Source organism: Clupea harengus, unplaced genomic scaffold (genome assembly GCF_900700415.2).
Source record: "Clupea harengus unplaced genomic scaffold, Ch_v2.0.2, whole genome shotgun sequence".
NCBI lineage: Eukaryota > Metazoa > Chordata > Actinopteri > Clupeiformes > Clupeidae > Clupea > Clupea harengus.
The window spans coordinates 1-12,030 of NW_024880181.1; the positions used below are offsets into that span (position 1 = coordinate 1).

Sequence of the window (12,030 nt, forward strand, 5' to 3'; positions counted from 1 at the left end):
TGCTGACTAAATTGATGATTCACAATTAGAAAGACTACAACAACATTGCTGATATTTGGTAAGTTTACTTGTGATATGGGGCGGCAGTGGTACAGGAGGTAAAGAAGTCGTTTAGTAATCAGAAGGTTGCTAGTTCGTTTCCCTGTCGAAGTGTCCTTGAGCAACCCCTAATTGCTCCTGATGTGCAGTGTGCCATCAGTGTAAATGTAAAATGTGTATACATTGTAAATAAAAGCGTCTGCTAAATGACTAAATGTAATGTAATGATATTATTTGGCTGTTTGACTTTAGCCATACAATTTAGTCTGGCCTAGTTGCTTTGCGACTCAACTGAAACGACCAAACTCTTCTTCAATGAGAGTGCTTGCCAAATATTATTCCTATTAATATATATATATACAAAAGCAAATTCAAATGTTTTTAAATTTAGAACCCATAGAGACTCCACTCAAGTACAGTCAGGCCTGCATACAAGGTTAAATAGGTCTACCTGAATTGGTTGGACATAGGGCACATAGGCTGCATTAACATTGCAAGACCATCATAACAGATTTTAAATTCATATTAAAAGTTAATCCTTTCTTCAAATAATAAAAAAAAAAAATCTGATTGTAAACGCAATGAGAAAATTATAATCCCTGGATTAGGGTAGGTGAAGATACTGGGATACGAACCCACTTTAGGGAAAAAAATGACAAGTAATACATCCACCATCAGTATCAATATGGTATATAGACAGAGGAAGAGATAGAAGGAGAGGGAGAGGTTGCCTGGCATGGTAATCATTTATTTGAGTTATACACAGGAGAAGATGTTTAATTCCTCATGCTATTTATTCAGGACTTCCGGGGTTTGGATTAGATCAAGTTCCCAGGTTTGGGTTAAGATAGACTGCTCCTTAACTTGACTGCTGAATCGGTGTCATTGCCACTGGTAAACATAGGGCTTTAATCACCACACTGATCACACACTTATATAACCAAAGGCTTTGTTAGGCTTTGTTCCTCGCTCACAAATATACCGTCTACTGCAATGAAAGTAGGTCTTTTGGAGGTTTAGTTAGGAGTTAGACCATAGCAGTGTACCTAAAACATTCAGGCTCACTACACGCCAGCAGAACCTGCAAAACCAACTATAAGCTCTGTGCAACTCTGTTATAGTTACTGAACGAAATTCACATTAAATAGCTTTAATAGTAGTGTACATCATTCTGTGGCCATCATATTAGACAATTCTTTCCCCTTACCAATAGAAACGATCAGCTGAAGTGAAATGATGAATTATCAATTATAATCAAATTTCTGGCCTAGGAAGCATATGGTGATTACTGAAGTGTCATATCTCCCGGGATTTATAATCAAAATTCATCATATCTACAATCAGTACAAAAAAAACGTCTTAATCTCATAATGTCAGCAGACACTCTAGCAGGTTTTTCATGTGACACGTTTTCTCACCAAGAGTAAATAGATCACCTGCCCAGCTCATTTAAACACTTAAGACTTGATTTCAGCATTTATTTTCTTTGCTATTTTCAGGGATATTATAATTATTATTTGTTTATGTTATCTTATTATATTGCTTGCACTTTGTAGGCCTATAGATACTGTAACGCCGTTTCTACACCAAGCGCGGAAATTCTGCCTTGCAGACGCGGCGTGGACACTAGCAGAGTTCTAATCCGTTGTAAGGCAACAGAAACGGAATGTACGCGCCGATAATTTCCGCGCCGAAAATTCAGAAATAGACCTGCCTTCTATTTTTATTATTTTCCGCGAGGTGTGCGTGGCCCTTTTTACATAGAGTCTGGTAATGCATCTAGGAAATGTAATGGAAATTATTATATATTTTGCTGTGAATAATGAAGGAAGCAATAAATCCGATTATTTCCCAAACGTCCCAAATTTTAACGTTACTTTTCTGTTTGAAGATACGATAGTGATAGTAAGATAAGATAGTTGATAGTGTTGAAGAAAGGATCACTTTAAATTAATATATGAAATTGAAAAACGAAAACACCTGTACGACCACAGTGACGCCAAATACAATGATTACACAGGTTACCATAGTGTTATAATGATGTCATAATGCTCCGGTATGACACATCACAACCATGTTAAAAAACGACTTTAAAAGTTCATTCTAAATGAGCAGGTGTGGGACAAGGACACAAGAAAAGTATTGCTGAGTGAAGTAGTGTTTTAAAACCACAACAAGTCACAACAAAAAAGGTGATCAGGTAAGTTTCAATTAATTGGTTGATACCGTTTCTGCCCTCTAGTCTTTCTTTCAGTCTGATTTTTGTGTCCCCTGTTTTCTCATGTGGTTTTGTTTTTGTTTTGCTTTACCATAGTAAATGTATTACTGAAGGCTGTTGCATATTTTAATTCAGCCTCTCTTTATATATCTCTGCTTATTTATTGAATTAACTGTATGTATCTTGCTTAATCTCTTCTTCTCTTTAGATCTCAAGATGATTCGCACACGAGTCCATCCTGAGCCTGTAAGTCATGTCTATGGCCTAGTCTTTGTAAATGAAACGTTGGTTAAAGTAAAATGTATTAAAAATAATACATTAAGGTGTAGACATATATTTAACTTTACTGAACAATATAATCTAACTGAATAGAATTGAATTTAATTGAATTTTTGCAGCCTGATGAGGGTAGCAGCCCAGAACCAAGATGGACACCTGTGGTATGTTTACGCACTACAGTCAGACCATCAGTATAGAAAGTCTTTGGTGGTGTACTTGGTATAGAAATGTGTGGGTGCTATAACTGATCAGTAGAACATTTAAAGGATATAAACTGAATAGAATGGAAGAGAGGACTTAGGAGGGGTTTTGAATCAAATGTTTGTGGCATGGCAGGTTGCGAGAACTGAATCAGACATTCGTCTTCTGAGGACCTTCAAAAACCAGTTTCTGGGCGTAATGAAGCAGTCTCAGAGGGATGCAGAGCGGGCATGTAGAGAGGCCTCTGTGTGGATGGCACAGCAGGCAGGGAGACAAGATACCTTGGAGTATAATGTAGGTGAAAGTACTTCATAGTGTTTATACAGTTTACAATTGTTACCAGGTTAACCAGTCAATAATTGTTGACGCCATTGACACTCACACAAATCGAATTTTAATTTTTGTCCACCTCAAACAGGTTCGAACATTTGAGGGAAGTCTGTCCCCATCCTCCTCTGGTTCTGTTCTTGAGCCAGTGTGGGAGCTAATCCCAACACTAAAACCTGCGCCTAGACCCGCTCCACCTAAACAGTCCAAGCGGACCTGCGCTGTGGAAGACAACTTGCAGTGTGCTGCTGGTGCCGACATGATATCTAGTTGGCAGGCAGGAGTTCAGCTCCAGCCACAGATTGCGCAGCTTTTACCTGGACATTCAGACCATTACTCAAGGCCGAGTCCAGTGATCCACCCGTTCTCTGTCATGCCATCTCCTCTCGGGGCATCCCGTGCTCCCTTTCCTCCGCTGTCCTCAAGTCAGCCTCAGCCGGCCTCTCACTTGGTTGTTGAATTGCACACCAGTCCTGCTCCAACTGCCTCTGCTCCTGGTGTGCATCCATTCCAGGCGACTGCCCAAAGAGAGAATCGGCATCAACCACCAATTTTACAAGCACCTGCCCCGTCAACTACAGCCGTCGCTAAGGCAAAACCAAAGCTTAAAACATCAGAAATCTCTCGTGATCCCCTAGGCCCAGATCCTCTTGCAGAATATGAGAGAAGGGTAAGAGAGATGGAGGAAAGAGGCCATATTATGGACTTAATTCCAGTGATGAGAAAAAGAGAGCTGGCCACTTTGCAGATTTATCTGTTGGACATCCGAGGCCTTCCAGCTGAGGTTGAACAGAGGAGGAAGATCCATGATAGTGAGACCATGAAAATGGGGGAACTGGAGAGGGAAAAGGATGCAAACACGTTGGCTGAGATCAAACACGAGCTTGAGAGCTATAAAAGAATCCTGGCACGGGTGAAGGAGAGGGTCACGGCCGACGCTGATGCTCACCTTTTACAACAAGACTCAGAGCACACATCACAGAGTTGTCCCTCACCTGCCTCCCTTCAGAATCCGAATGAATCAGAAACAAGCCGATCCAACCCCGCTAAATGTACAATGAGAGGAAACAAGAAAAGGGAGAATATCAAAAATGGTGCTGTTGCTCGCCCTCTGCCCAATGGTTGGAAGCACGCATCAAAACCCTCTCTTTCCTCCAAGAAAAGCGATCCTAGGGTGGACTGTTCTGTCTCCAAACCATCAGCTCCTAATAGCACGTTGAAGAACACTGGCCTGTCCCGCCGGTTGTCACCACGAAGCATAAAGAAGAAGCTGCCCCCCTCCAAAAATACTCTAGCAAAGGATTCCCGGTTGTCCCATCGAGGTCATTCAAGACCCGGATCAGTTTCATCCTCTCATACAATCACCTGCACTGATTGCTCCTCTTTCCAAGACAGGTGTACTTTCCCCCACGAGTTAATATCCATTCCAGACCTATCACTCAGAGACCCATTGCATGAACCACCCACCACCTGTGTCTGTGCAACCACTCTTCGAGCCGTGGCCGGGAGGAATGCAACACACACACCACCTACTAGAGTGAGTTCAAGTTGATGAGTTTTAATTTGAACTGAATTCAAGTGGCGTGAGAACATTGATTGGACCACTGAATTGAGATGGTCTGTATTTTAAATGTGATAACATGCTACAAATTGGGTTCATCAAAAGATTCTTAAGTAGGACTGCTTGTCAACTAAGATGCTATCACTTATATGCAGTTACGTCTGAAGTGCCATAAATGAATGAAAGTTAATGAGTGGTCCACTTTAAGTGTTTCCATAGTCCTGGGTTATAAGTGTATGAGACCCCAAAACCCAAACCACATATACAGTGCCCTCCACAATTATTGGCACCCCTAGTGAATATGAGCAAAACAGGCTATGAAAAAATATGTCTTTGCTGTTTATCCTCTTGGTCTTTCACTCAAAATATTCACAAAAATCTTACCTTTTCATTGAAGTAAAATTATTGAAAGAAAAAAAACTGTTGATATTAAATAAATATTTTCCCCAAAACATGTGTGCCACAACTATTGGCACCCCTTAATTTAATGTTTTGTGCACCCTCCATTTGCCAAGATAACAGCTCTGAGTCTTCTCCTATAATGCGTGATGAGGTTGGTGAACACATGGCACGGGATCTGAGACCATCCCTACATGCAGTATCTCTCCAGATCCTTCAGATTCTGAGGTCAACATTTGTAGACTTGGCTTCAGCACATCCCACAGATTTTCTATGGGGTTTAGGTTGGGGGACTGTGATGGCCATGGCAAAACCTTTATTCTGCGGTTGGTGAACCATCTTTGTGTTGATTTTGAGGTGTGCTTCGGATCATTGTCCTGCTGGAAGGTCCAACCACGGCCCATTTTAAGCTTACTGGAGGGGGCGGTTAGGTTTTCATTTAATATCTGCTGGTATTTGATGGAGTCCATGATACCATGTATCCTAACAAGATGTCCAGGGCCTTTGGAAGAAAAACAGCCCCACACATCAAAGATCTGCCACCATACTTCACATTGGGTATGAGGTGCTTTTCTGTATGGCTATCTTTCTGTCTACGCCAAACCCACCTTTGATGTTTGTTGCCAAAAAGCTTTATTTTGGTCTCATCTGACCATATAACTCGGTCCCATTGAAAGTCTGTCTTACATTTGGCAAACTGTAGGCGCTTTAGTTTGTTGTTGATTGACAGCAGAGGCTTTTTCTGGCAACCCTCCAAAACAACTTGTGGTGATGTAGGTGGCGTCTGATGGTAGTTTTGGAGACTTTCTTACCCCAAGACTCAACTAACCTCTACAATTCTCCAGCTGTGATCCTTGGAGATTATTTTGCCGGTTGAACCATCCTCCTCACAGTGCGTGGGGTCAATGTACAGACACGTCCTCTTCCAGGCTGATTCTTAACATCTCCTATCGCTTTAAACTTCTTAATTATTTCCATTGTAGTGAAAATGGGTATTTTCAACTGTTTAGAGATTTTCTTGTGTCCACATCTTGATTTGTGCAGCTCAACAACTTTTCGTCGCACATCGTCACTGTGTTCTTGGGTCTTTCCCATAGTGATGAATGACTAATGGAATTTGGCCTGTGTCACCTCATATTTGTACGCCAGTGGGACAGGAAGTCATGGTTGACCTCATAAGAGTTCCTAGTCAAACAGGTTAACTTAAAAATGTAAAACATGACTGGAAATATACTTCAGTTAGATTTTAATTACAAGATATTTCTAGGGGTGCCAATAATTGTGGCACACATGTTTTGTGGAAAAATATGAATTTAATGTCAACAGTTTTTTTTTCTTTCAATAATTTTACTTCAATGAAAAGGTAAGATTTTTGTGAATATTTTGAGTGAAAGACCAAGAGATAAACAGCAAAGACATATTTTTTCATAGCCTGTTTTGCTCATATTCACTAGGGGTGCCAATAATTGTGGAGGGCACTGTATATATATATATATCAAACTATTTTTCTTTGGTTTTCAGGCTTCATTTGGGAGAGGAAGAGAAACAGTGAAGAGGATGAAATTATGACTGAGGAGGATCAGTTAGGGACAGAAAGAGGTGCGGAGAGGGCGCAGACAGAGAGTGACAGTGAGGACAGTAGCGATAATGAGGAGGAAACAGCAAGCGGACATGCTACCTCCAAGAGGAACCAACAGCCATACTGTCCCAAACCATCACAGACCATTAAAAAGAGCCTGAAACAGGAAGACCAAACTCAGCGCTACACGGAGTTGAGGTATTTGGTGCTGACCACTGACATGAAATTGGGATATCTTTCAAGAGCTGGAGAAAGAGGCCAAGTGGGCATACAAAAAAGAGAAAGACCAGCTGGAATTGAAGAAGGAAACCTTCAAAAAAAGTGAGAAATCAATGCTGTCAGACATGAAAGTAAGACAAAGGAGGCACTGAGAAGTGCAAGAGGTAGAAATTGAAAAGGGTCAGAAAAGGGTTGAAAAGGAACTGAAATTAGAGGCAGCCAACCTAAAAGCCTGCTTAAAAGGGTACAGAAAGGATATGAAAGAGAAGCAAAAAAGGGAAAACAAAGGCAGAAGGTTCTTAAGAAGCAACGATCAAGAGGAAGAGAAACGCAAACTTGCAGAGCAGAAAAGGTTTGAAAAACAGCAGGAGAAAACATTTCAGAGGCAGCTGGACGAGGAGAGAAAAAAGAGTGAAGCTGAAATCATGAGAGCACATGAGAAGGGAAAAAGGACGAGAAGGAGAGGGAAATGAATGAGAAAATGCAGATGGAGGAAAAACATGAAGTTGAAGAGACAGCTTAAATATGATGAAAGGAAACGTAAAAACAACAGGAGATGGACTATAAGAATTGTCAACGTGATGAGTTGATTGACAAAATAAGCGCTGCACCACGACGTTTTTGCCAAGCCGTGACCAAGCTTTTCAGGCCAAGTTTTGGAAAACAAGTAGAGAAAAGGTTGAAGGAAACACAAAAGGCAGAATTGCTGAGGTTCCAGCATGAAAAGGACTACATGAAGGAGGATTTCGAGAGAAGGGTAAAGCAGACACTGGAGATGTATAAAGTGGAGGAGGAGAGAAAATGGTGTCTGGAAGACAGGCAGAAAGTGCATGCTGCCGAGAAGGAGGCAAACGAGTGGAAACCGTAAAATGCGGGTTGGGCTGTCAAAGGTGAGGGGCAGTGCGAGTCGCATCAATATGTTTTGAGAGGAGGCGACAGGACACCAAGAAGGAGCAAGTCAGACAAAGGTCAGTAAGATGGCTGGTCGTGCAATACCTCCTTAATAGACATTCAGGCTCTTAGGCTCGAACAAACAAACAAACAAACAAACAAACAAACAAACAATCAAACAAATTAATAACAATACGAAATATGCTTCTGACTCTCATGATTAGTGGTTCAAAAGAAGCAGAGAAGTAACCCAAGGGGGAGGAGAGCGCATCTTCACAGGAACTGCTGTCATAAAGCTCTTTTATATGAATGGGTTGTATGAGAAGTGCCAGGGCATTGTTACCAAGGTAAGACAGATGTCCTTGTTATTTAAAATCTAGAGCAATGATCTGGACTGGGAGTAAAGTAGGGGTTAGGTTTGGGCAACACCATTGTCTACAAGGTTAAGCTCACATGATGCCAATAGCATTTGCACATTTAAACTGTCTGACCAACAAGGTCAAAGTATAATTATAGGATTGAGTACTGCCTGAAGTTGTTTAAAGCACACTTTAAAAATGATCCTTGCTTTCATTCCATGCAGGCTCACACTAAATGTGTCCTGGCCACACAAACGAGTATCATACAACATAGCAGCCAAGAGAACACCACTGTGGAAGCAGATCTTTCAGACCCAGCGGGAACTCTCCAAACTAAAAGGTAGAAATTGAACTGAAAAGGTAAAAAGGTAGAACGATTAAAGTGACGTTTTAATTGCTTACATCAAATGAAAGAGTTGATTGCAAACGTAAATGGTGCTTGTTTCAGTGAATATCTGGTCTTTGTCTTGTATAAATAGATGTTTATAACTATATGATCATGGTTAGATATGGCAGACAAACTTTTCTTTGATGAATGGAAATTGTCAGATGTTTTACCCTGCTACAGTCTAGAGAAGACATGAATGATGCTGTGACACTAATGAGCTCGACTTTTCCTCTTTCAGCTTCTCTCGAATATCGGCCATCCGTCTGCTGTCCCAGCACCTGCCCAAGGAGGACGGGTTCCCCAAAAGCCAGGGTCCTCCCAAGGTTTCTTTTAGCTTCTGGGAGTTTTTCCTTGCCACTGACGCCTATGGCTTGCTTCTGGGGCATGAGGAGTGTTAATTTCTATTTTATACATAATGAAAAAAAAAAATTATAATTAAAAACATACAAGAACTTTTAACATTTCAGCTGTTCTTTATTACATTGTCAATGAGTTGAACACAAACTAATGTACATTTATATTTACATTTATGCATTGATCAGATGCTTTTATCCAAAGCGACTTACGGTACAGTAAGGGAGAGCCACCTGCCTGTATGGTGGTGACCCACCTCCTGTATCTGGGCAACCATACACATCTTTGTCTGTCATGTGACCCTACATTTAGTTTGCACTTTTTGTGGGAGAAAGAATCATTAAAATCTTGGTGGTACAACAGTTTTTCTCAGACAGCTAACATGGGGTAAATTGAGACCAAATTGGGACCCCATATTTTATTGTCTATTTGAGTTTGGCACACATCCTGAACTTGTGTTGTATGCATTCATTTATTTGTCTCATATTCCCTTGGCTATAGATTACCCTAAATGAAAAATAAAAATACATACATCTTACCCCACTCTCCTCCACGGATATCTGTAGTGGCTGGTGGTTGAAAAAGTAGGGGAGGAAGGAAGGTGCGCTTGGTGAATCTTGGTGGGGGGTGGAAGTGTTTCCGGCAATTGATTTTGAAAACAATTCTGCAGCCCCTGTGGTTAAAACTCCGGTGTGGTCTATACATGGGAATGCATTCTGAGCTGTAAAGTCAGTAGTGTTGTGAAGGAGCACTTCATTGTTATCAGAAGTTCCTAAACTCTTAATTAGACATGCAATTAGACAAAAGTTAGTCTGGAACTCCATCAAGGGAGTGGACCTTGTATGGGACATCACTCTGAGCGCTGATGGGGACCAGACTGAAGATGGCAGGACATTACTACTGTAAGTCTCCATTACCCTAACAGTGTGTGGGCGTTCACAGTGTTACAGGGTCGTACAAAAACCTCCCTTCGCCAGATCATACGAGTGCACAGCTGCAGCTGACACCTCCAGCAGGTGAGAGAGGAGTCCAGACTGAAGATGCAGGAGATTACTACTGCCAGAGTTACAACAGTGGTCCCACGTTCACACAGTGATAAAGAGCTGTACAAAACCTCTTGTGTGAGAATACGCATGACTGCACTACTGCAGTTGAAACTTTCAGCAGGTGTTTTGAGGGGGATTTCACTGAGTGTGAATTATGCAGTGGCAATTGGAGGTTGGGGGGGGGGGGGGGGGGAGCTTTTTCTTCCGAGTACAACACAGTTTAAAAGTACACAATGTGTAAATGTTGCAGTGTTTCAACCCCACAAACTGTTCCTTTGCCTTCTTTGGGAGGGTCAATGTCTTAAATGGGGAAGTCAACCTCCACCCTAACCCTCTTCTGTAACTGAAGCTGAAGATGCAGGAGATCACTGCTGTCAAGGCTGCCACTGGCTGAAGATGCAGGAGATCACTACTGTCAAGGCTGCCACTGGCCCGGGCCATAATTGTGTCAACATCATGTTTTGTCATTTTTTGTAGCAAATTTAATAATGGGGAAAAACGTTGTGTGGTTGAATAGCATGGATTTGTTTTGATAAGAGTGTTGGCAGAGGTGATTTGTACAGTAAAAGAGAATACACATGACTGCACTACTGCAGTTGAAACTTTCAGCAGGCGTGAAGGGGGCTGTTCACCGCTGGAGAGGGCATAGGGGCGCAGACTTCATACTGAAGCTGTTCAGAAAGTTCCCTGAGGCAGGTCAGAGATGACTGCATCTCTGCAGTATTGGTTTATCTGTTTAAAAATTATAAAACTATACATTTCATTCAAATATCACCAAGCGTATTCTATCATTGTGTCAGACATAAGGTTTATAAAATAAAAAATAATATTCATCATATGTGTGCATCATGACTAATGATGTGGCAGGATGACTAATGTCATCTAAGAAATTATGTACATTAAGATGATCTGCATACTGGAAAATGGAATGGAAAATAATCTAATAATCCTTGTAAACACCAAATGCATGCTAATAAAGATGATTTGAATAAAATAGAATTACACAATCATTAAAATACTCTAGTGCAGGAGGAACTTAAAATACATTGTTTTGGAAGGAACATTTTTTCCCCCCCAAAACAGCACAAAGAAACAATTTTTATAATATGTCCAATTGACCTCAAACAACCTGGTGTCACGTCTGCCCTGAATCCAGCTCCGGCCAACGCCCCCCCTTTTGACTTCAACTCACACACCTTCCCTATCCTCTGATGACCTGCACCTGCCAGCCTCACACACCTTCCCAATCACTTGATTACTGATCCCACAACCTGGCACTCAACTTACTTAAACTACTCACTCCCTAAACTCCCTTGTCGGTTCTCGCTTGACGCTCATATCACATATGGATTATTCCCCAGTCGACACAAGCGCCAGATCTCCACTCTCCGTTTATCGCACAAGTTTATTCCGCGACTTCCAGGCCGTTTAGTCATAGTCTAGTCCCGCGCTCCTGCGACGTTAAGTTTCTGTGTTCCACGACACCCAGGGCGTTCTATTTCTAGTTTATTCTCAGTTATCCCCTGTCTTACTTTTGAGTGTTGTAGGTTTTGGACTTTGATCTTTTGTGCGTTCTATTTTTCAACCCAGTAGAACTTCTAAGCTTTCATCCCGTTTTGGCTTTTGAGTTTGTTCCCGTTTTCCCCCCTGTCCCCTTGCTGTGACTGGTTTCAATAAACTCCCAACTCCCTTCAGTCTTTGTGTCGTATGAGGTCTGTAACGCATGGCCTGATACACATGTAACCCCTCTGAATATGTCTGCGTTGTGTAGTTGTTTACATAGAGAAAGCCGGGAGACGTGGGTGAAGTTCTCCAGTTTATTCACCTGGCACAAACAATATCACGGGACTCCTTAGCACAGCAGCATGGGACACCTTACAGTGTGCTAATCGTGACTATATCTCCCAAACTCTGAGGAGAGCCACTCTGTACAACATGCATAACCCCTAGAGGCCACTATTTCCCCAACAACATGACGTATGCACATGCTCAGTGTGATTTAAATAGCACAAAAGGATGGCAAGTGGAAGAAACCAAATCTTCACTGTTACATTCTCCCACTCTTAATTCCACTTGCACATAAAAACAAATCATCCACACCCCTGCATTGGACAATCTCCAATGACATTTAAAGCTTGTAACAAAAAAACATGAAAAACATGCCCAGGTA

The 12,030-nt window shown here is 41.6% G+C and overlaps 1 protein-coding gene and 1 long non-coding RNA gene across 2 annotated transcripts; both read left to right on the forward strand.

The window, feature by feature from the left end:
- Positions 1-2,201: 2,201 nt before the first annotated feature.
- Positions 2,202-4,616, forward strand: LOC122131541. The gene is made up of 4 exons (XM_042706224.1): positions 2,202-2,503; positions 2,656-2,697; positions 2,873-3,031; positions 3,156-4,616. The coding sequence occupies exons 1-4, from the start codon at positions 2,474-2,476 to the stop codon at positions 4,614-4,616; spliced, it is 1,692 nt and encodes a 563-aa protein (XP_042562158.1). The 5' UTR covers positions 2,202-2,473.
- Positions 4,617-7,792: 3,176 nt separating this feature from the next.
- Positions 7,793-8,756, forward strand: LOC122131540. Its single transcript, XR_006152101.1, has 3 exons — positions 7,793-8,060; positions 8,297-8,412; positions 8,699-8,756. It is a non-coding gene; the product is annotated as an uncharacterized LOC122131540 (long non-coding RNA).
- The last annotated feature ends 3,274 nt before the right edge of the window (positions 8,757-12,030 follow it).